Below are 26,118 nucleotides of genomic sequence, written 5' to 3' on the forward strand. Positions count from 1 at the left end.
AAGAAGGCCCTCCAAGAGGCCCACCAGCAGACCCTGGATGACCTGCAGGCAGAGGAGGACAAAGTCAACACTCTGACCAAAGCTAAAACAAAGCTTGAACAGCAAGTGGATGATGTCAGCACCTTTTTAATATCTTTTTGAAGTATTTTTAAAATATACTTTCCCTGGGTGTGGTGGTGCACACTTATAATCCCAGCTGTCAGGAGGCTGAAGCAGGAGGATCACCATGAGTTTCAGGCCAGCCTGCACCTACATAGAGTAAAGCCATAAATAAATAAATAAGTAAAATATGCTTTCCATTTTTAACATATTAACTTTCCCACTAGCTCGAAGGGTCTCTGGAGCAAGAAAAGAAACTTCGCATGGACCTAGAAAGAGCCAAGAGGAAACTGGAAGGTGACCTCAAATTGGCCCAAGAATCCACAATGGATATAGAAAATGACAAACAACAACTTGATGAAAAGCTTAAAAAGTAAGTACTCCAGAAAAAATTCTATGTGACACCGTGTTTGAATTCACTTGAGTATTACCATGTCTTATCACTCTGTCTGAAGGAAAGAATTCGAAATCAGCAACTTGATAAGCAAAATTGAAGATGAGCAAGCGGTAGAAATTCAACTACAGAAGAAGATCAAAGAGTTGCAGGTGGTCACCTCTACTTTTCTGCCCATTAAACAAAAACTAAAACTGAGATGAATTTATGCTAATGTGTTTGCTTCACTCCCAGGCCCGCATCGAGGAACTGGAAGAGGAAATCGAGGCAGAGCGAGCCTCCCGGGCCAAAGCAGAGAAGCAGCGCTCTGACCTCTCGAGAGAACTGGAGGAGATCAGTGAGCGCCTGGAAGAAGCCGGCGGGGCCACTTCCGCCCAGATAGAACTGAACAAAAAGCGGGAGGCGGAGTTTCAGAAGCTGCGCAGGGACCTGGAGGAAGCGACCCTGCAGCACGAGGCCACGGCGGCCACCCTGAGGAAGAAGCACGCGGACAGTGTGGCCGAGCTCGGGGAGCAGATTGACAACCTGCAGCGGGTCAAGCAGAAGCTGGAGAAAGAGAAGAGCGAGCTGAAGATGGAGATTGATGACCTTAGCAGTAATGCAGAAGCCATTTCCAAAGCCAAGGTACCCAGGATTGTCTCTAGACGATGCTATGATATACAAGGCCAATGCATTTTTATGGTATTAAACACGGTTTGTAGGTATTTTATATTTTGCATTCCATTGTATTTCACTATATCGATTGCGCATGATAACCCACTAAGATGATTTCGAAATCTACTTTTAGCAAGTGTCAGAATCGTTGAGATACAGGAATGGTCTGTGACAACAACCGGAACAGACATGGCACGCAAACCATACTTGAATTCGAGCATGTTCCACAAAGCTGACATCCTCAATTTCTGCTCACACTTGATATCAATTTATTCACGCTAAAATTATTTTAAGAATCAGGGTCTAAGTGTTGCTGCTGCATTAGTGTCTCATCTTTCACTGTCCATTGTCCCGTAGGGAATCCTTGAGAAGATGTGCCGGACACTAGAAGATCAAGTGAGTGAACTAAAGGCCAAGGAGGAGGAGCAGCAGCGGATGATCAACGAGCTGACAGCACAGAGGGCGCGTCTGCAGACAGAAGCAGGTAAGGATGCCTTCTCTGAGTCCTAACATCAAAGCCCAGATAAAAGTGATTCCACAGCCTCCAAGTAAACAGCAGTATTCTACTTTATTTATTTATTTATTTATTTATTTGGTGGTACTGGAGATTGAACTTAGGGCCTTGTAGTATTCCTACTTTATTTTTTTTATTTTAAAAATAAAAGGAGGAAAACATTAACAGACAGACCACCATTTACAAAATAGCAAAAGAACAGTACAGACAATACAGAGTTACAAACAAAGTAGTAGGAAATTAATAATGCTTGTTGTATTACATATTGATATCTTCAAAGTGGCTTCTCATAAAAACAGAGACATGCAATATTGATCAGTCAAGGACTTATTGACAGTTTCTTTCAGCAAAGAAATAGAAGACAGTAGAGCAACTATGTTAACTATCCTGTATATACATACACACAAAATTTTCCTTCTTTCCCTTATCTTTTGCACATGCCAGTTGCCCTTTACCCTTGAGTACTTTCCTATCATTTCACAATGCCTATTTTAGAGGGGTCAAATAAACTAATAATTTTATGGGCAGGCCATGAAGAGAAAAAAATAAGACTAAGCAGTTTGCTACACTCCTGCCGCAATTCTCTCTGCTATTCTCCAGTTCTACACAATATTTAGAAGCAGATAAAACGTATTTTATATACACACACACATATAAATATGAAAGTTTTAGGGTTATTGTTACACAATTTAAAAATTCCTTGACTCCTATCATTCTTAGGTGAATATTCCCGACAATTAGATGAGAAAGATGCTTTAGTTTCTCAGCTTTCAAGGAACAAACAAGCATCTACCCAACAGATTGAGGAGCTGAAACGTCAGCTGGAGGAAGAAAATAAAGTGAGTTTTTCCAAAAATCTTGCTAACTAATCCAATCTTTTTTTTTTTTTTTTTTGGTTTTGGTTTTTCTCCGGTACCGGAACCGAACTCGCGACCTTGCGCTTGCCAGGCAAGTGCTTTTTGCCGCTGAGCTAAATACCCAGCCCCCTAATCCAATCTTAATATGCTCAATTAGGTGTTACTTGAGGTCCTATAAATTAAATATCACTGAGTACATGAATTTTAAGCCACTGAATGCCACTTCCCCAGGCCAAGAATGCCCTGGCGCATGCGCTGCAGTCCTCCCGCCACGACTGTGACCTGCTGCGGGAGCAGTATGAGGAGGAGCAGGAAGCCAAGGCCGAGCTGCAGAGAGCACTCTCCAAGGCCAACAGTGAGGTTGCCCAGTGGAGGACCAAGTATGAGACGGACGCCATCCAGCGCACGGAGGAGCTGGAGGAGGCCAAGTATGTGCCGTGAACTCCACAGGAGAAAAACATGGTCTCTCAGTAGCCCAACTTAGCCACTCCCAGAAATAGTTGTGGTGATGATGATGATGACAGCTACATAAAAATAAAAGCTAACTTTTATTGAATGCAAACTATGTACCTAGTCAGGCAAAGTGGTCCATGAGCACTCTGAGAGGCTGATGCAGGAATGACACAAGTTGGAATCCAGTTTGGGCAATTTAGCAACTTAGTGAGACCCTGTCTCAAAACAGAAAAATTCAAAAGGGCTGAGATGTCGCTCACTGCAAAGGCCATGGGTTCAATCCCCAGTACCAAAAAAAAAAAAAAAAAAATACTACTGTATCTATATCAGCTCATTTAGTTTTCAAAACAATGTTGGGTTGGTATAATTATTTTTATCTCCATCATACAGATGAGGAAATTCAGGCTGTTAACATGTTAAACAACTAACCCAAAGGCATACCCTTAATAAATGGTACAGCTGGGACCAGAACTAGACATTCTGTTTCCAGTGCCCTCTTTCTTAAACACTGAGTAAATAAGACATACCTCTCAAAATTCATATTGGAGGCCAGCAAACTATACATAATATGTAAGATTGGTCTAAATAGGGTAAAGCTTTAGTCTTTACTAGCAGGGTGGCACTCAGGAGGCTGAGGCAGGAGAAACACCATGAGGTCAAAGCCAGCCTAGGTTACAAAGTGAGCTCAAGGCCAGCCTGAACTGCATAGCAACACCCTGTCTCAAAAAACTAAAACAAAAAGCCCTAATCTTAAATCAACCAAGACACCGTCAATTAGATCTTCTTGGGGATCAAGGCTAAAGTATTTTCTATACCTTAGGGATATACACTTGGCACACCATTGGGAATAAAGCAGGAATACAGATGAATCAAGCTGAAAAAAAATCTCTCTTTGCTTAAGCTGCATGAACTGTCCTGATTTATCTATTGATTTATTTCTCTGGGTAGACTGGCCAAGTACATATGACTGAACATCCTGCAGGGAGAATGTACATACAAAGAAATGGAAAGTCTGAGAAAACAAGTAAATATACTCAGTGTATTTTTTTTGACCAATAAAATGTCTAGTTGGCCCCAAATTCTTTATGAGATAAGAAGGGGTCTCAACCAATAAAATTGTCTCAGCTAATCATTTTCACAATGATCCCTAATCAGAAGTCCTCAAAGGTCCAAATTACTGATGCAGTAAAGCAGGTATAGTGGTAGCACCAACAGCCACCTCTAAGAATTCAATAACATACCCAGGGCTTGACTCCAGTTATTCAGCACTTAGAACCTTTCCATGCAATTTATCACTCTAGGGAGCAGTTCTGGCTGCCACAATTTTGAGACTCATATGAGTTCTGACAGTAAAGAACAGGACCATGAGAAGGGGCCATAGAGGTTATTATTTTGCTTCTATGTAGTCTGGGCCAGGTCTTGACAACCTGGTTCACTTTTCAGGAAGAAGCTGGCTCAGCGCCTGCAGGAAGCAGAGGAGCATGTAGAAGCTGTGAATGCCAAATGTGCTTCCTTGGAGAAGACAAAGCAGAGGTTACAGAATGAGGTGGAGGACCTCATGCTAGATGTGGAGAGATCGAATGCCGCCTGTGCAGCTCTGGATAAGAAGCAGAGGAACTTTGATAAGGTAGCCCAGCCTGCTTCAGCTTTGTGATGTTTTATGCGGTATTCCTTTTCCTGGGACAGGCTGACAATGTCCTGTCTTGCAGATCCTATCAGAGTGGAAACAAAAGTATGAGGAAACCCAGGCTGAACTTGAGGCCTCCCAGAAGGAGTCCCGCTCTCTCAGTACTGAGCTGTTCAAGGTGAAGAACGCCTATGAGGAGTCCCTGGATCAACTTGAAACACTCAAGAGAGAAAATAAGAACTTGCAGCGTGAGTCCCTATGACTTCCCGTATCCTATGCATCCCTGGCCAGACCCTTCCAAGTTGCCATCAGTCTAACCAGGTCTGCTTTGCCTGTGCATCCATAGAGGAGATTTCAGACCTCACAGAGCAGATTGCAGAGGGAGGAAAGCAAATTCACGAACTGGAGAAGATAAAGAAGCAAGTGGAGCAAGAGAAATGCGACCTTCAGGCTGCCTTAGAGGAAGCAGAGGTACCTACTACTATGCTGTGGGATAAATCAAATGATCAGTGAAAACGCTCAGAATGGTCCCTGGTAATTTGAGTTGGGCACATTATTGTGGAACTGGTGATGATTTGAATCCATATGACCTATATGAAGAGCAACTTGGCAATCATGATCAAAAGCCTTAAAAATGTAAATACTCTGACCCATCAGTTCTCTTAGAATTTATCCCAACAAAATGATTTTAAAAAGAAGCAAAGCATTAAAACAAAGATTCTTGTCAAACCAAGGACAAGAATAAGCAAATTTTAGAATAGCCATCTGATGGAATTTTACACGGCCATTAAGTATGATTAATATGGGAAAATAATTCTGGTAGATAAAAATAAAGACTTTAAAATACTTTTTAAAAGGAAGACACAAACCTGCATATTCAACTTTGACTATATAAAAATGTTTGCAGAAACAGACTAGAATAAAGTGCCACTTTAAAATAGTTATCTCTGAGCAGAGACATACAGATAGTTTTTTGTTGTTCTTTTCATGAACTACATGCACATGCTACATTGAATGTGTTCTACCTGATCAAAAAATATATAAATATAATTTAAAACTGATAGTTTCTACAGTAGTATATCACACATAAACATTTTAACTTATAAAACAGATTGAGAGTTAATGTTACTACACATAGATTTAGTCACATAAATTTGTTAGTATGAAAATGAATATTTGCATATCACAAAGCGCTTTTATTACAGAACTATCCTATATAATCTGTGGTTAAATAAACAAAAGAATCATTTTACTAGCTGATTCCTGGAACTACTCTTACTTTGTAAAACTAGACAAGCAGATAAATAAGTTTGGCTCACAAGGGAATGGACTCCAAATATTCGAGTTCTTTTCCATTACTAATTAGTTGGTGTTTTATTAAGGCATCTCTTGAACATGAAGAAGGAAAGATTCTACGTATCCAGCTTGAGTTGAACCAAGTTAAGTCCGAAGTCGATAGGAAAGTTGCTGAAAAGGATGAGGAAATTGACCAGCTGAAGAGAAACCACATCCGAGTCGTGGAGACGATGCAGAGCACACTGGATGCTGAGATCAGGAGCAGGAACGATGCTCTAAGAGTCAAGAAGAAGATGGAAGGAGACCTGAATGAAATGGAAATCCAGCTAAACCACGCCAACCGCTTGGCTGCAGAGAGCTTGCGGAACTACAGGAACACCCAAGGCGTCCTCAAGGTAGATGGGTCCTTAGCCTCTCAGATGAGTCAAGAGAGTCACTCCCCACATGCTTCACTAACCATTCTTTTCTTCTTTTAACAAAGTACAGAGCTGAATACCCAGAGGTAGTTAAACACACATAAAACATATTCTTTTTTTTTTTTTTCTACCAGGAATCGAACTCAGGACCTTGCGCTTGCTAGGCAGGCACTTATGCCGCTGAGCTATATCCCCAGCCCAAAACATATTCTTTTAAAAACTCTATGTAGAGAAAAATAGAAGCCTACACATTAAGATATGACATCATAGAAAGTGCATAGCCTTTGGCACCAAACACTCTTGAGGTTGAGTCTTGACTTTGTCATTTACTAGCTGCTTGATATTAGACAAGTCACTTCATCTCTTAGAACTTCTGTTTCTTCTTTTACAAAGTAAGAATGAAACTTCCAACCACAGAGGTACTGTGAGGATCAAATGAGAAAACAGATTGGAGTGCTGGGAAGGCTGCATAGAAAATGCTTCATAAATGATAAATATTAGTGATTTGCACATAAAAACAAGCACTTAAAGGCAGAAATAGAACAAGAACTCACATGTTCTGATAGTTTTCTCTTAGCCTAAGCAAGGGACATCACCATTCTCAAGCTCATTCAAATGACAGGCACGTCGTTCCATGTTCCTGACACCAGAGTACTCCTACAATTTGCCCACTGGAATGTGTTCATCCTCTTCAGAGTGTCTAAGGCCTTTTCTTTAACTTAATAGGACACCCAGCTGCACCTGGATGATGCTCTCCGGGGCCAGGAGGACCTGAAGGAGCAGCTGGCGATCGTGGAGCGCAGAGCCAACCTGCTGCAGGCCGAGGTAGAGGAGCTGCAGGCCACGCTGGAGCAGACGGAGAGGAGCAGGAAGATTGTAGAGCAGGAGCTCCTGGATGCCAGTGAGCGTGTGCAGCTCCTCCACACCCAGGTGAGACAAATGCTGTTACACTGGAAGTGATGAGTCAGAGTGTAATATGGGTGTACCACATTTTTATAAATATGTGTACATAACCAAGGATGGGGATATGCTCTGAAAGATCAGTCTCACTTATCTGTGGGTGATGGAATTATCAGTGATTCTGGTGTGTGTTCCTATTTGCCTTTTTTTAGATTTTCTACCAAAAAGGTTTTTTTTAATGTAAAAATGTTTGACTCTTTAGATTATTTTCACAGCCATGAGGTAGAATAAATTTGGTTAAAGATACTTGTTAATTCCAAAGTCTGAAAACGTCCCATGCATCATTTCTTTCTCACGTCAGCATTCAGTTTTGTTGTGTTCACTGTCCCTGTACCTTGTGGGACTGTTAGCCTCCTTGGCTCGTCCAAGTGGTAAATACTGTAGTGCCCTCTAGTCACAGGAACTCCAAAAATGCCCCCCAAGCATTTCAAGTACCAGTGGAAGTGCTTTGGCTTCCCTTTGAGAACCACTAGGTTAAAATTTTGAGAAAATATTTTCAGAAGACAAATTCAGAACGCCTCAGAAGAATAAACCATGAAATTCAAGGAGAATAGATTCCTTCTAATGGAGAAACTCCCATGCCAAACATTCACAAAAAGAATCTATTCTTTCCTGACAATTATTCTCAAACTTTTGATGATAGAATGCTAGTTATATAAGGCTAAAATATAATTGAAAGAGCAAAAACTTAATGTGTACAAATATAGGCATTCTTAAACCCCAGAGTCCTTATTGCAGGTGGACATTGTGCATTGAAGTGTGATGAATTTCCCAACCTTGCAAATGATTAATATTTTGCACTGAACAAATACTTAAAGTCTAGTGAAATGCTAACATCAGGTTCTTAGGATGATCCAACAATATAATATTTGTGAAATTTCAAGAAGGCAAACTATAAATCTTGCAAATTTTCACCACTTTTAATAGAACACCAGTCTTATCAACACCAAGAAGAAACTGGAAAATGATGTCTCACAACTCCATAGTGAAGTAGAAGAAGTAATTCAAGAATCACGCAATGCAGAAGAGAAGGCCAAGAAGGCCATCACAGATGTGAGCAAGATGAACATTTGCTATCCTGACACACCCTTGCTACCTGCTACCACCAGATTTCATTATTTTCTTGACTTATTTGCTAACCAGGCCGCCATGATGGCCGAGGAACTGAAGAAGGAGCAGGACACCAGCGCCCACCTGGAGCGGATGAAGAAGAACCTGGAGCAGACGGTGAAGGACCTGCAGCACCGTCTGGATGAGGCCGAGCAGCTGGCACTGAAGGGCGGCAAGAAGCAGATCCAGAAGCTGGAGGCCAGGGTGGGTGTCTCAATCTCTAAGCCAGGGAAAGGAAAAAAGTTACTGTCTCTCTTCCCATCTCTCGACCTACATATGGAGTCCCATCCTTGTGCTGGAGTCAGGGATACCCATCTTATTCCTTTAACAGCTCCTGGGCAAATTAATATTCCCAAACTGCATGTGGATCTTTCTTGATTGCAGGTACGTGAACTTGAAGGAGAGGTTGAAAATGAACAGAAACGCAATGCTGAGGCAGTTAAAGGGTTACGGAAACATGAGAGAAGAGTAAAAGAACTCACTTACCAGGTAACAGAAATAGCTTTCTAGAATATCCAGACTTCCTGCACAGAAGGAAAGTTAGTATTTTTGTGACACTCACAATTAGACACATATTAACTCCCTACATATAAGGGGTAGCAAACACAGTTGCTTATCACAAACTTATACTAAACTAGGAAGACTAGGAAGGCCTTTAGAGAACACAGTAGGGTTGGGGATAGAGTGGGAGAGCGTGTGATTAGTATGAGACAGGTTCTGGGTTCAATCCCCAGTGAAAGGAAGGGGCAGAGGAAGGAAAAGAGGGATGGAGTAAGGGAAAGAGGAAAGAAGGGATGGCGGGAGAGATAGTAGGGCAGGGAGAGGGAGAGAGGGAGGAAGGGATGAAAATGACAAAGGAGAGAAAGGAATGTAGGTTTAGGGCCAGATAAACTGGGTATTGCTCTAGTTTTCTGAACTTGAGTAAATTACTTAATATTCTAAACTTTAGTTTCCTCACCTACAGAAGAAGAATAAGAGCACTTACTTCCCAGGCTCGGGAGATAAGGATTAGAGATGTTTGTAATTACCTACTGCAGTGTTTGCACATGGTAGATATTTACCAAGAGTGGCTACCATTACAACCATGAGCAAAGCCTCCAAGTTGGCCAAGCTTATGCCAGGCCATTTGCTGGAGTACTAAGTAGTTTATTTTACCACCTCACAGTAAGCTGTTTTGGGGATCGGATGAACATATTTTTTTTCAAACTTTCAGACTGAGGAAGACCGCAAGAATGTTCTCAGGCTGCAGGACTTGGTGGATAAATTACAGGCAAAGGTGAAATCATACAAAAGACAAGCTGAAGAGGCTGTAAGTACCTTTGATCCCTTAAGGAAAGAGGCAAATTTCTTTTGAGATAGAAATGTGCTAAAAAGATGCGTTAATGAGAAAAAGAGGACAAAGAATCATAGATTTTTAGAAGGGTTTTTTACAAATATGAATTTACACCCCTTCATCCCAATTATAGAATAGAACTTCAAAAAGATACACTTTTATCATTAAGAAATTTGTGAGGGCTGGGAAAAAAAAGAAAGTTCCAAACAACCCACCTTACCTGATAGCTGCAAGGAACACAGTAGAAACTAGTACCAGGATGAATATCCTTCTCCCTTCACCTACACAAAATCAGGTTTTCTCCAAAACCAAACACCAATCCTGTATCCCACCTGATTCATTCCCTCACTACCAGTGTCAGGAGCAGAGCTTTTCTCTCCACATCTGCTGTAACCACTATCAGAACATGTTGAAAGGGGGGCATGTAGCTCAGTGAAAGAGTGTGTGCTTAACATGTATGACACACTAGGTTCATTCTCCAACACAAAAAAGGTTTGGAAGATTCATCATTTATATTTTTCCTGCCCCCTACATTCTTCCAGATACATGTAGTGGGTATAATGGAGGTAGGAAGGAAGGAAAAGAAAGGGGAAAGGGAAAGACATAACTGGGAATGAGTCAAACCAATACCAACAGAGGTGCTCTTTCTTCCTAGCCCCACTTTTCCCCTTTCTCTATATAGGAGAAGCAAAATATATGGCAAAACAATAGTAGGATTTTCACAAAGTTACTGATTGACTTTACACTTACTAACTGAGCTCTATGAGGGTTTCTTTCTGCTTTCCACCCAAGACATGCATCAGGAGTGGATGTGTGCGTTTGACAAGAGGATGTCCTCTCCAGAGCAAAACTATTCTCCCTTTTATCCTTTCAAGTGAAAACTGTAATTGAATTTACAAATTCTGTCCAGGTTAGAAGTCTGTCACAACAAACAAAACATGAGAAGAAAATATTCGACAGGAGGAAATAAAATCCTGTGTGTCATGGAGAGCAATGAGAACCACAAAGTCTAATTCTCACATCCCTATTTCTCCTCCTAGGAGGAACAATCCAATGCTAATCTAGCGAAATTCCGCAAGCTCCAACACGAGCTGGAGGAGGCAGAGGAACGGGCTGATATCGCTGAATCTCAGGTCAACAAACTGAGGGTGAAGAGCCGAGAGGTTCACACAAAGATCAGTGCAGAGTAAAAACACGTGCCCAGTGCTACCAAGTGTCTGAAGAAATGCACAAAATGTGCTGGCTTTAGTCACTTGCTTTATCATGTCTATTTTTCTCTTACCTTTAAATAAATAAAAAGTACAATAAATTTACTAACTAAACCAGACTTTCATTTTTTCCCCTGACAAGGTGTTCATTTTCAAATACAGTTCTCACCTAGGTATTATTTTAAATGTTACATATGACTTTATAGAGCATTCAATATTTTGTACTTGCATTATACTCAGCAGTCCCTTTTTCACCTCCACGCTCCCCAAATATCTTTTCCAGGGCTTGTTTCATTAAATGTCACTAGATTGTTACAAATAATTGAGGAAAATGCTTTCTGTTGGTGCATCTCCATCTAATTCATCTATCCACTCCACAAATCGATACTGTGGTCTACTAGGTCTACTAGCATTAAGTTCTGTTTGTTCCCAGCATCTGAGAATTTAACATTCCACAAGGATGAGAAAGGCAATAAGCAAATAAATAGCTATATAAGGTGTCACATGACAAGTACCAGGGGGAAATGTAAAAGTAGAGGAAGACAGTTAATACATTACAGAGAGAAGTCAGGGAAGGCCTTTGTAATTTAAATTGATCAGGGACCTGAAGGAAGCAATAGAACAATGAGCTAGATGAGTATATGAGGTCAGAACATTTCCAGGCAGAGGGAATGGCAGAAAGTACAAAAGCCCTATAATGGGGGCAAATGGGTGTGTTGCAGGGACAGGGAGAAGGCTGGCACAGCTATGGGATAAGAAGCAAGACCAAACATTATGATATAAGAGAAGCACTGGGGCCCAGGTCATGCAAGACCTGATGGCTACCCAAAGGCCTTACTTCTGCTTTTATTTAGTAAGGCAGGAAATCAAAACCATAATCATGAAAAATATTAAAAATTAACATCACAGAAAATCATTGTGACTTTAGCTTCTGCAAAGATTTCTCTGATATAACAGCAAAAAACACAGGCCATAAAGAAAAAGAAAAGGTTGGACTTCATCCAAATTTAAAGCTTCTGCTCTTTGAAAACCACTTTTAGAATGGAAAGACCAACACCAGTAAAGAGATGATACTTGTACTTCATATTCCTCTATAAGTGATTTGTATCCAGAATAAACAAAACTAAAACGTGAATAAAAAAGAAAGTCCAAAATTGTAAAAGGCAAAGGGTTTAAACTAGCATTTCCCTAAAGAGGACATACAGAATTTCAAACAGGCACCTGAAAAACTGATCAACATCATGAGTCATTAGAAAAATAATAAAACCCGGTAAAATACCACTACACACCTATCATAAAGACAAAAGGACTAAATGTTGGCCCAGAGAAAGAACTGGACCTCTCCTACTTGCTAATCATAATGTAAAATGGTACAACCACTTAGGGAAACAGTATGACATCTTCTTTTATTCATATGATCCAGCAATTCCACTTCTAGAAATGAAAAATATATGACCCAATCTGCACACAAATGTTCATGAAATATTTATTTCTAATGGTCAAAACTGGAAAAAATCCAAGTGTCTATCAACAGGCAAATGGGTAAATAAATTGTGGTATAACCATACAATGTAATATTACTCAGCAATAAAAGAAATAAACTAGTAACATAAAAATGGGTGGATTTCAGGACAATTACAATGAAAGCAGCTGAATCTTCCCTGACAACCTAAATACTGTATAATGCTATGTATAAAAAATTCTACAGAATGAAAGTTAATCTACAGTGATCAAAAACAAACCAATTATTATCTGGAATGGCAATTCTGCTGGGAAGAGTGAATGCAGTGCCAGTGGGAACAGTATAAGCCTGCACCCTGAGTGTCCTCCATTGCCCTGGCTTAGCAGTGCCAGTGGGAGGAGAGTAAGTCCACAACCTGCAGCCCCTCCATTTTCCTGGGACAGCAGTTCTGGTAGGAAGGTGAGGAAGGTGCTTGGGAGAATAATGAAGGCAGAATCATTGAGAGGAGTGAAAGTTCATGCCCTGTGCTTTCTCCATTGCCCTGGGACAGTGGTGACAGTGAGAGAAGTGTAATTCATGCTGCTTCCTTCCTCCATTGCCCCGGGACTGTGGTGTTGGCAAGAGGAGACATCCGGAGGAACACACACCTCCAAGGAAAGCCTCAACATCAGTGATTAAGGCTATCTAATATTAGAAAGCTAAAAGCATCAACACAGAAAACAAAATAAAGTAGAAAATAGAAAATGACAAGATGAAGAAGCAAAATACAATCCCAAACATCCAACCCACCCAGGGCAAGCCCAGAACACAAAGAGACAGAAGAAATTGGAAGCCAACAAATGGAACTCTCTGAAATGATAGCAACAGAAGTAAAAAATAAATAGAAGAGGCCAAAGAAAAAATAATATCTAAGGTGCAAAAAAAATCACTATAAAGTAAAAGACATTAAAGCAGAAACAGATAAACAAATAAGGGAGCTCAGGAAAATGATGGAAACCATGAATGAAAAACACACTCAAAAAAATGGAATCAATGAAGTAGATCCAAACAGAAATGCAGGAGATTAGAAACTCTCTTGGAAGTATATGCAGCAGATTGAATGAAGGGTAGGCTAGAATATCAGATCTAAAAGACAAGAATGCAACTAGCAACCAGGAAAAGAAAGATATCTTAAAAGTCACAAGAGACCAGAAAAAAAAAAAATCAATCCAACAGCTATAGGAAGAAGCAAAGAAGAGCAACATAAGACTGATTGGAATCAGTGAAAAGGCTGGAGACGGCACAAAAACCATTAAAAACCTTTTCAAAGAAATAATGGCAGAAAACTTTCCAAACATGGATAAAGATTTTGACATACAATAAATGGAGCATACAGAACTCCAAATAGCCATGACCAAAATAAATACATACTAAGGTTTATAATAACCAAGATTCCAAAAATTTGGCACAAGAACAAAATATTAAAAGCAGCTAAAGAAAAGAAACATATCACCTATGAAGGAAAGCCCATCAAAATCACAGCAGACTTCTCAACACAAACCCTCAAGTCAAGGAAAGCTTGGAGTGAAGTACTTCAGGCCCTAAAGAAAAACAGTCTTCAACCCAGATTGATACTTCCAGCAAAATTATCCTTGAAAATTGATGGAGAGATAAGATACTTCCATGACAAGGGGGAACTGAAGATATTTAAGATCACTAAGCAAGTTCCACAGAATGCTCTGAAAGACATATTAGAAAGAGTTAATGGAGACCACATACACAGGACAATAAGAGAAAGAAGCCATCAGGCATGGCAAGCAGTTAGACAGATAAGAAAAATGGGGAACACACAACAAGGAAACAACAAAGAAAGGAAAAGCCAATATATATGTATCAGTTATAACCATCAATGTAAATAGTCTCAATTCACCAATCAAAAGAAACAGACTGGCAGAATGAATCAGGAGGCAAGATCTAACAATATGTTGCATTCAAGAAACACATTTAACCAAAACAGAAATTCATAGACTAAAAGTCCAAGGATGGAAAACAATTCTCCATACCACAGGAACCCAGAAAAAAAGCAGGGGTAGCTACACTATTAGCAGACAGTGTAAACTTTAGGCCAAAACTGATCAAAAGAGACAAAGAAAGTCACTACATGTTAGTTAAGGAAAAACTCCAAGAAGAAAGACAGTAATCATAAATATTTATGCACCAAACAAAGGTTCACCCAACTAATAAAACAAATCTGAACTGACATAAAAAACCAAATAAGCACAACACAATTATAGTGGGGGATTTTAATACCCCACTCTCACAAATGGATAGTTCAACTAGACAAAAAAAAAATCAACAAAGAAGTATTAGAATTAAACCACGCCTATGAGCAAATGAACTTGGTAGCTGTCTACAGAGTGTTCTACCCCAAAACACCAGAATACACATTCTTCTCAGTTGCACATGGGATGTTCTCCAAAACAGATCATATATTAGCTGACAAAACATATTTAAGTAAATGTACAGGAATTGAAATCATCCCATGCATACTATCTGACCATAGTACAATGAAACTGGAAATCAATGACAAAGGAAATTACAAAAACTATTTTAACACATGGAAATTAAATAACACCCTTCTGAACAACCAATGGGTCACAGAAGAAATTAAAGATGAAATTAAACACTGTATACAATTAAATGATAATACTTATACAACATCCCATACAAAACTTATGGGATGCAATGAAGCAGTCTTATGAGGAAAATTTATACCAATGAATTCACACATCAGGAAATAGAATGAGCTCAAATAAACAACCTAATGTTGAACCTCAAACTTAAAAGAAGAACAAATCAAACCCAAAGCCCAAATGAGGCAGGAAATTATAAAGATAAGAGGAGAAATCAGTGCAACAGAGACTAAGAAAACAATACAAAGAATCAATGAATCAAAAATTTGGTTCTTTGAAAAAATATATTAAAAAGAAGAAAGAAAAACACAAATTCAAGCAATGAAAAGGGGAAATCACAATGGATCCCACAGAAATCCAGGAGATCATCAACACCTCCTATAAGAACCGATATTCTATTTATTTATTTATTTATTTTCTTGAGACAGGGTCTTGCTATGCAGTTCAGGCTGGTCTTGGTCTCACTATGCAGTTCAGGCTGGTCTTGAGCTCACTTTGTAGCCGAGGCTGGTCTCAAACTCACAATAATCCTCCCATCTCAGCTTCCTGGGTGCTGGGATTACAGGCATGCACCATCATGCCTGGCTCAAGAACCTATATGCTAATAAGGTGGAAAACACAGAAGAAATGGACAGCTTCCTAGGCATAAATGAAGTACCAAAACTAAATCAAGAAGATATAAAAATTTTAAATAACCCAACAACAGCCAATGAAATTGAAAATGTAATTAAAAATTTACCAACAAAAAAAAAAGCCCAGGCCCTGATAGATTCACTGTGGAATTCTACAAAATTTTAGAGAAGAACTAATGCCACTAACGCTGAAACTCTTTAAGGAAATTGAAAGGGAAGCAGTACTTCCTAAGTCATTCCCGGTAGCAAGTATTACCATGATTCCAAAACCAGAACAAAACCAAACCAAGAAAGAAGACTACAGGCCAATCTCCGTAATGAATACAGATGCAAAAATCCTTAATAAGATAATGACAAAGAGAATGCAGCAAATCATTAAGAAGATTATACATCATGACCAAGTAGGATTCATAGCAGGGATGCAGAGATGGTTCAACATATGAAGATCAATAAATGTAATACACCACCAAAGACAAAAACCACATGATCATCTCAATAGATGCAGAAAAAGCTTTTGACAAAGTCTAACACTTATTCATGATAAAGACCCTACAGAAAATTGGAATAGATGGTCTTTACCTCAATCTTGTAACAGTCATCTATGACATACCAATAGCTAAATGGTCCAAAATTGAAAGCTTTTACTCTAAAATCAAGAACAAGACAAGGATGTCTATTATCACCACTCCTAATCAATATAGTTCTGGAAATATTAGCCAGAGCAATTAGAAAAGAACAAGAAATAAAAGTGATAAGGATAAGAAAGGAAGAAGTGAAATTATCATTATTTACAGAAGACATGATACTCTACATCAAAGATCCCAAGAACTCCACCAAAAGACTTCTAGAGTTAATATCCAAATTCAATAGTGCAGTGGAATACAAAGTTAACACTCAAAAGTCAATAGCATTCCTGTAAACAAGCAACAAATTCACAGAAAAATTAGGGAAAGCACACCCTTCATGATGTTACCCAAAAAATGAAATACTTAGGTATTAATCTAACAAAGGACATAAAAGATCTGCACAGTGAAAATTACAGTACCCTAAAAAAGGAGATTGAGGAGGATATCAGAAAATGGAAAGGTATTCCTTGCTCTTGGATAGGAAGAACCAACGTAGTGAAAATGGCCATATTCCCATATCCCTGTTATGTGGATTTAATGCAATCCCAATGAAAATACCATTAGCATACCTCACAGATCTAGAGAAAACATTCCTAAAATTCATCTGGACCCAGAAGAGGCCTAGAATAGTAAAAGCAGTTCTGGGCAACAAAGGCAAATCAGGGGGCATCAAGATCTCACAACTGAAATTATCCTACAGAGCTACTGTAATAAACTCAGCATGATATTGGTCAAAAAACAGGCCTGAGGATCAGTGGAACAGAGTAGAAGACTCGGATGCATCCCCAAACACACTGAGCCACCTTATCTTTGACAAAGGAGCCAAACATGTTCACTGGAAGAAAGATAGCTTCTTTAATAAATGGAGCTGGAAAAACTGGCTTTCCACATGCTGAAGACTAAAGCTAGACCCATATCTATCACCATGCACTAAACTAAAGTCAAAATGGATCAGGGATCTAAATATTGAAATAGAAACACTAAATCTACTGGAAGAGAAAGTAGGTAGAAGTCTCAAAGACATAGGCGTAGGCAGTAACTTCATGAACAAAACCCAGACTGTGAGGGAACTATTAGAAAGAATCAACAAATGTGATCTCACCTTACTAAAAAGCTTTTGCACAACAAAAGAAATCACCAACAAAGTGAAAAGGCAACCCACAGAGTGGGAAAAAATTATACCCAGTTGTCCCACAGACAAAGGCCTTATATCTAGAACATATTGAAAAAAATCAGGCCCCCCAAATTCAGAGGCCCAATCCAAACGTGGGCATCAGAGATGAATACGCACTTTTCAGATGAAGAAATACAAATGGCAAATAAATATGTGGAAAAAATGTTCAACACCATTGGCCATTCAAGAGATGCAAATAAAACAACACTGAGATTCCATCTCATCCCAGAAAGAATGGCTATCATCAAGAAATCAACTGATAACAAATGCTGGGCTGTGGAACTCTTCTCCACTGTTAGTGAGTGTAGGCTGGTACAACCACTGTGGAAATCAGTGTGAAGATTTCTCAAAAAACTGGGATTGGAGGTCCCATTTGACCCAGCTATTCCCCTTCTGGGTATCTTCCCAGTAGAATTAAAATCATCATATCACAGTGATATGTGTGCACCCACATTTATAGCAGCACAATTTGTCATAACTAAATCTTGGAAACAAGATGTCCATCAACTGAAGAATGGATAAAAAAGATTTTTTATGTAATGGAGTACTACTCAGTCATAAAAAGGATAGCATGGAGTCTTTTATAGACAAAAGGATGCAACTCAAGAACATACTTGTAAGTGAAAGAAACCAGATCTGTATGTGTAAACATCATATTGTCTCACTAGTATGAAAAAATGAACAAGTAAATAAAATCTGAAATTTATAATAGATGTTGTGAATAGGGAAGTCACTGTTTAAAAAAAGACAAACTGTAATGGGGAAAGGGGAAATGAAGAAAGGAAAAAATATGTATATACAAGATAGTTAAGGTTGTTACACAGCTAGTTTCTCTTAGTTCATTAAAAGGAAAAATTTTTACTAATATTGTATAGACAAGATATCTTGCCTTTATCTTCTACTCTGAATATCTACTAGAAAGACAACAATACACAGTGTATCAACTATTGTAGCTGTCCTAGTAGCCTGTTTTGAAACTCAATTTCATTGTCATGTTTATCTTCCTTTAAAAGAAAAGAACAGCTGAGATGGGGAAAAGAGAAAAGAAGGAAGGGAAATTATATATATGATAGCTAAGATAACTATGCTACTAATTTCTATTGGTTTATTGAAAGGAACAGTCAATGCTTAATTGTTTGATCAGTCTTGCATACATATATCTGGTAATCTGATCAACTACCTTAAAGATAACAATAAGTAATATAATAACCATTGTTAATTTCCTATCACCTTGTTTTGAAATTCTGTATCATTTTTATTGTTTTCTGTTGTTTTGTCTTTGCCTTTGTTTTTTTGTTGTTGTTTTTTGCTTTTCTTTCTCTTTAAAAATAAAAATAATTTTAAAAAGCAAACCAGTGATTGCCTAGAGATGCAGAGGGAAGGGTTATACGGGGTGCAGAGGGACAGTGGGTGGGATTACAAGTAAGAACTTTGGAGGCCTGATGAACTTGTTAATTATCTTGATTGAAAAGATGGCTTTGCAGGTGTACACATGTCAAAACTTACACTGTATACCTTAAATATATAGTTTATTGTTAGATCAGTTATACCTCTGCAAAGCCATGAAGAATTCACTGGGTGAAATATTACAATTACAGTCCTTTGGGGAAATAATGTTAGAATACTGGAGCCAAACTTTAAAGCCAGAATTAGAACTTTTGATAGGAATTGCATTAAATCCAGTTACAAGTACACTGATACTTTACTAAATTGAGAGTCTTTCAACTCATGACTACAATCTGTTCTCCACTGACAAGTCTCTCTTTCATCAAAGAAATTTGCTTTGTAGTTCTCACCATGTAAGTCCTATATATATTTTGTTAGATTTACAGCTAATTTTTTTTCTTTAAGCAATCATACATGGCATTGCTCCTCAACTTGACTATAAGAGAATCCATGGCAAATTGAAATAATAAGTTAAACATTCATTTAATGCACCTACCTTCCCAACCACCCAACCTAGAAACAGCACAAGACACTAGATATGGGTATTTTTTCTTGCGACTGTGGAGCTGACTGGGAACTACAGCTTGAGCAACAATTAAACTGCACATGCACCCCCAACAGGAGCAAATTTCAAAACTGAAAGTGCAATTTCTACTGAATATGTATTGGCCTCAAACCACTGTAAAGTTAAACATTTCTAAGAAGGAACCATCATAGGTTAGGAATTGCTGGTGGCTGACACTATGAGAAATTTCTCAAAACATTTTTTTCTAAAAGTAGAATAAAAACAGTGCTTGCAGATTGATATCCCAACCTTATACGTAATAATACAAGCATGAGTGAAGGAGAAGGTATAAAAGGACATAAATCAAGGTAGATATGACTTCTATGCTAAAATTAGAAATAGTTGGACAAATGTTAAAAGATGTAAAATTACAGTTACATAGCAGGAATAAATTGTAAGCAATATATTGCATGGTCAGTATAGTTAATGACAATATGTTGTATTCTTGAAAAATTCTGATGGTAGATATTAATGTTCTTACCACAAAATAGTTATGTAACATTCATTAATGAGTTAGATTTAAACATTCCATTATATATTTCAAAACATCATGTGCATGGTAACTACATCCAATTTTGTCAATTTAAAAGATAATAAATTCCAAAAACTAAAATTTTCCTTCAGTATGATTCATCAACTTTTCAATGTACTGTACATCTTTGGGAAGTTTAAAGGCTTGTTATTCTTAAAATAACTAAAAATTATCACCTTGTAAGAAGATTTCATATCCACTTCTAATCAGAGATCTGGATATAACTGACAACAGAAAGGTAAAGAGGAGAGAGTCATTGGATGGATGAGACCATTAACACAGCTGCTAAAAGCTGCTGCCTTTCATCCAAGCTTTCAGTAAGGATTAACATTCCAGGGCTAACACCCAGCAGCTGTCAGTAGCAAACTTAAATTCTGCCTCCTGGCTGTGGCAGAGGTTCGGGCACATGTTACACATATCAGTGTCCCCAGGCACCTTCAGCGCAGGCTTCAGCAGTCACATTTTCCTAAGCGGGAATCTGAAGAATCAGCTGTGGGCAGATCCTTAAGCCTTACTTAAGGATGGAATTTACCAGCTTGATTACTCCCACCCCGGCTCCAAGGGTCACCAAGATGCTGCTTTTAGAGGCCACAAGGAAAAACAACACCTCTTCATCGTGAAGGAGAAAAGTACCCCGCCTCGAGGAGCACATCCAACGCGGGGCTTTGCTCAAATCCACTGGACTGAGCGTCCCAAGAGGGCAGACTGTTTTCTCAGCTCCTCACAGGAATGATGGCTCGTGGCTCTCTCTTGGGGATACTGCAATGTGGAGCAATGTTAAGGCTCAAATTAGGAGAAACTCTGTGAAAAGCACGGATAGGAAAGTTAAAACTCTGAACAAGAGGTTCATCATTTTTTTCCACTATTCTGAAAAGTAGTCAGTTCATTCAGATTTTAGTACCCAAACTTGATTTGCTAGGACATATTATACAGGAATACAGTACACATATATGCAACAATAACATGCCTACATGTGCACTGAAAAACTTCAAATAGGATTTGTTGACTTAAAAATTTTCTAGAAATTTCCTTCTGGCCCAGTCATGCCCTGCGCCCTGTCTTTAATTCCCTCTATGCCTAGTTTCACACACAGCCCATCATACTTCCACCCAGTTAATCTGTGAATAAAATACACGCCCTGGTCCCTAGCCAACCTTTAAACGTCTACTTACTGCAGGGATTTCAAGTTTGAGGCCAGCCTGGGCAACTTGGCAATTTAGGAAGACTTTGTCTGAAATTAACACAAAATAAAAACAAAAGTTGGGGTGTAAGAGTGACGGTGTACCATCTCCTGGCTGGTCCCAAGATTCGCAGGTCACTTCCTGCCTTCCCCATGTTGGGTCTGCTTTCAACCTGAGCTCCCACAATGCACCTGGGCTTACCGGAAGTGATTTCTACTTTCTCTGAGCAAAGCTTCTCTCAGAAACCGTTGGGCATCTCCAAAGTGTATAACCACTTCTCTCAAATGTTCTCGGTACTGGGACAACACAGACCTCTTCACTCCAACTAGATAATAAGAGTTTAATAAACTTTTAACACCCAATGCTTCTAACAGTATCGGCTTTTGTTCAGTGAAAAGCAGTTTGTTGAATGAAAAGTGTATATTCAATACGGTCCTTTTATTTGACAGAATGAAGCGATGTTGAGTAGAAAAATAGCAAGTTAAGCACCACAAGATCTCTTCCATTTGTGGAATCATTAAAAATCTGAACTCATAGTAGACAGAGCAAGCCAGTAATGCAATCCCGGTGCAGTCATGTAATCCTGCTACTTGGAAGGCTGAAGCAGGAAGATCACAAGTTGGAGTATAGCATGGACAATTTAGCAAGAGTATGTTAAAAAAAAATTTTTTAAAGGCAAATCGCTGGGAAGGCACACATGCCTAGGAAGAGAAGGGAAAGGTGGGGAGGGGAGGAGAAAGAAGAAAGATGGAAGGGAACGGGAACGGGAAGAAGAGAAAGGAGAGGGGAGAGGAGGGGAGTTGAGGGGTGAAAAAAACAATGGTTAACAGCCAGAGCCTGGGAAGGTGTTGGGGGGGAAGGAGGTGATGGTCAGTGCTACAAAATTACAACCAATGGGAGACATAAATTCCTACACATTGCACAGTAGGGCAACCCTTGTCAACAATAAGGTAAGCTAGTCTCATCTGCCCTCTAAATAATAAGTGCATGAGGTAGTTGATATTTTACCATCTTGATTTGATCAATAGACAGTGTTTAGCTGGGTGTGCTCATGCGTGCCTATGATTCCAACTGCTTGATCCCAGCTACTTGAGAGGCTGAAGCAGGAGGATCTCAAATCCTAGTGGAGCCTGAGCAGCTTAGCAACTTAGCAGACTCTGCCTCTAAACAAAAAAATGAAAAGGGCTGGGCTGTAGCTCAGTGTGAAGGTTCTAGGTTCAATCTTCAATACTGCAAAAAAAAAAAAAAAGTTATACATGTATCAGATTAAAGTCATATATGTGTCAGTTATCCATAAATATGGATAACTATAAAGTATCGATAAAATAAAGTTTAAAATGAAAGAAAAAGAGCAGGCAATAGAGCTAATATGTAGCACAGAACAAGGAGGAATAAAATCACCTTTATAGCAAGAGCTGACATTTAAAACCCAAAATTTGGGGCTGAGGTTATAGCTCAGTAGTAGAGCACATGCTTAGTTTGTACAAGGTCCTGAGTTTGATCACTAGTCATGAAAAAAATTATTTTATTTGGTTCAATCCAAAGTCTTTATGTGAATTTCTAAGCCTCTGAACTGTCTCTGCTGTACTGCTTCATTCCCACTACGGGTTCACCCCACCCCTTGGCCTTTCTTCTGTTCCTATGCAGTTATATGCCCCTCCGAGGGCCTTGGCTTTGGTCCCTCTGCTGAGAGCACTGCTCTGCTTTGATACTGTCATGGCTTACTCCTTCACTGCAGTATTGTCTCCTCAAGTGTTACTTCATAAGAGAAACTTTCACTGATTTATCTATTTAAACACTGTACTGTTTCCTTTCCCTTTTTATTCTTTCCTTTGAAGCCTTTATTACTAATTCACATTATATGTGTGTTTGTTTACTGTCTGTCCCCACATACACACACACTCACACACTACACACACACACATACACATTCACACACTAGAATATAATTTCCAGGAGAGCAGAACATAAACTCCTCCCAACTCATGGTAGGTCTGTAATGAATGTTATGTGAATACATAATTGCATGAATGCATTCTTCCCCTACATTGCTGAATCTCTGCTAAGTGTGTAACATACAGCTTTGAAGTTACTGTGTCATGGCTGTTATAGCGGTTCCAAGTGCAAATTTCTTCATCATCCTAGCTTAGTGGGAGATCTCAAACTGGTTCCATCAAACCACACACTGAGGTCAGGCTTGAGACAAGCCATGGTCCACTGGTGGACCTTACCAGACAGCAATGTAAAAGACATAAAAGAACAACATAGAAGACGTGGACCCATTGGAAGTACTTAGGAGTTCCCTAGAAGTTCATGATTCCTAAATCTCAGGCTCTTCTGCTGATGTGGTCCCAATCACTCTCCCCTATTCCCAAACTAGCATGTTGCTTCTGAACAATACCGTGCCATGCATCATTCACTCCCTTAATTGCCACAAAAACCTTATGAATCAGGTATTGCTATTATCCCCATTTTAAAGATGGGCAAACTAAAGTTTAGGTTAAGTAACTGCCCAAATTCACATAATGATTAAATGGTCAGGTTAGAATTTTACTTACCCAAATTTTAACTCTCAAGGTCTATTCTTAGTTACTACATTATCCTGCAGATTTTTATAATAGAAACACATATTTTGACTATATCCAGCAAAGGATTTTTTGAGGGAAGCATTGTTTAAGAACCCAGAGGTATTCATTAAAGACAATATGCTGTGTTTTCCTTAGTTCTGGTAAGGGTTAAAACAGTCGAAGTATCAAAACTTAGCTGATAGGGGCTGGGGATTTAGCTCAGCGGCACAGTGCCTGCCTGGCAAGCATGAGGTCATGAGTTTGATTCCTGTTACCAGGGGGAAAAAATATTAGCTAATAGACAAGGTCAAACAGTCAAAGATCCTAGCTCACACAGACATCCGTCAAGGTTACGAGGCCAGGTGAGAAAGTCTCCAGTTTACTGCACATATCTAGCTGATAGAATTTCTTCTCTAAACAGAATGTTTCCAGGCCAACCAATTAATCTCTCCATGTCGTTTTCAGAGAAGGATATGCCTGGTTTGTGTGTAATTCTGAGAGCATTAGCATCTTACAGGATCTTGCAAAGCCAGAAGCAGCTGTCCTGCAGTGAAAAAATAAAGTGAACTTGGAGTCCAAAGATGTTTGCTTGAGTTTGCACTCTGCACTCACAAGCTGTCTCACTGGCCATGGAACCTTGCTGGGCCTGTTTCTCACCTGTAAAACTCTAAGTCTATCTCCTGCATGCCATTTCATGAGAATAAATTTAAACAGTGATCTTGTTAACCCTTATCAACTTTTAGCTTTGCAAAATTAGGTAGGTAAATGCGGATGGTAAAAGAAGTGATGTACTATATTTGAAAGTTCCGAATTTTCTCTTGATTTGAGTACAATGAAGAGGAGTCAGTTTTTATCTGTAGCATGAACTGATTTGTCCAAACAAAACCTCAGTTTCCATTTCTGTAAGGTGGGAGTTAGACTACATAATATGCAAGTCTCTCAGTTTCAGAATCTAATATTCTTATTCAAATCTTTAGTTAACCAATTTAAATATGATTATCATCATTCACTAATATACCTGTCCTATGACTTTCAACACAGAAGTTTCTGTTCCCTGCTGGGACACTTCCAGCTGCTCTTTGAAATTTCATCTGTTACATGAGCCCTTAGATAGCCTGGTTGCAAGGGGTAAGGCATGATGCAGCTATCAGCACAGTTAATTGCCCTTTCTCCTCAAGTGGCCCTCTCCTGGGTGACCTTGGCCTTGCTCTGTTCTAGTCCTCTCTATCTGGCCTTGCTCCCGCCTTTTTTCCCTCTGTGTTGTCCAAATCTACATTTCCTTGGAATACATCTTAAACTGTGACTGGTGATGAAATGCTCTCCCAGGACCATCAGGAAAACTTTCCTCCTCCTTAACACCTGCTCCCTTCTTAATCTCTTCTCTTCAAAGCTGCCTCCCCCACCATCCTGCTGACATTACTGGCAGGATCAACTCCTTGGCCAATCCAATGCCCTGTTCCTGTCCCTTTTTTCTCAAATTTCTCTGTACTATTCTTTTTTTATATCTCTTCTGTTAAAAATGTCACCTCCCTTGACTTCTTTTGACACTAATAAAATTACCTACACTTTAGAGTTGACAAAATGGTTTTGTAAAGAGATGGGAGATAATCTTTATTGAAAGAACTTTAAACTGACATTTGAAAAGGGTGGTGAAAGCCAGGCATGGTGGCCACACCTGTGATCCCAGCACCCAGGAGGCTGAAGCAGGAGGATCACTGTGACTTCGAGCCCAGCTTGGGGGACAAAGTGAGTTCAAGTCCAACTTGAACTGCATAGCAAGACCCTATCTCAAAAAGACAAAAAAGAAAAAAAAAGAAAAAAGAAAAGAAAATAGTGGCGATGGTGTGATTTGGGAGCTATACACTATACTGGACAGAGTAGAATAAAGATGAGACTCCCAAAGCAAGGAACCTCTTGAAAGTGATGAATATGTTCATTACCTGGATTATGGGGATGATATCATGGGTATACACATAAGACAAAACTCATGGAATTATGTGCATTAAGTATGTAAAGTTCTGTGTATATCAGTTATACTGATATACACCTGGGAATAAAGAAAAATGAAGGAGAGAGTGAGAGAGAATTCTAAGGATGGCGATCTTTAGTGATCTTTACTTATGGACGTTCACATTGATGAGTAACCACATGCATAAGAACACAGATCTATGGCTGAGCTAGATGATTCCAGAGGAAGAACTGGGTACCCCTATTGACAAGGAAACACCTAAGAGAAAGAAAATGACCACCAACAGCAGTGTGGAAGGAAAATGGACTTCTTGCAGCAAGCATGTCTGACGGAAACTGCATAATTTACTCTGAGGCCTCTTCTGTGATTCA

The 26,118-nt window shown here is 39.2% G+C and overlaps 1 protein-coding gene across 1 annotated transcript in view; it reads left to right on the forward strand.

The window, feature by feature from the left end:
• Positions 1–11,023, forward strand: part of LOC102005692 (myosin-8) — a gene marked incomplete in the record, with an annotated part of 26,899 nt that extends 15,876 nt beyond the window's left edge. The window contains 17 exon segments of the mRNA XM_013522113.1: positions 1–114; positions 327–472; positions 555–645; positions 728–1,117; positions 1,505–1,631; positions 2,382–2,500; positions 2,750–2,946; positions 4,415–4,598; positions 4,681–4,846; positions 4,945–5,069; positions 5,981–6,289; positions 7,037–7,240; positions 8,198–8,323; positions 8,414–8,584; positions 8,765–8,869; positions 9,594–9,689; positions 10,754–11,023. Of these exon segments, the coding sequence (XP_013377567.1) occupies positions 1–114; positions 327–472; positions 555–645; positions 728–1,117; positions 1,505–1,631; positions 2,382–2,500; positions 2,750–2,946; positions 4,415–4,598; positions 4,681–4,846; positions 4,945–5,069; positions 5,981–6,289; positions 7,037–7,240; positions 8,198–8,323; positions 8,414–8,584; positions 8,765–8,869; positions 9,594–9,689; positions 10,754–10,903 (2,820 nt within the window).
• Between the last annotated feature and the right edge of the window lie 15,095 nt (positions 11,024–26,118).

Source organism: Chinchilla lanigera, unplaced genomic scaffold, assembly GCF_000276665.1.
Source record: "Chinchilla lanigera isolate Chin_1 unplaced genomic scaffold, ChiLan1.0 scaffold00066, whole genome shotgun sequence".
NCBI lineage: Eukaryota > Metazoa > Chordata > Mammalia > Rodentia > Chinchillidae > Chinchilla > Chinchilla lanigera.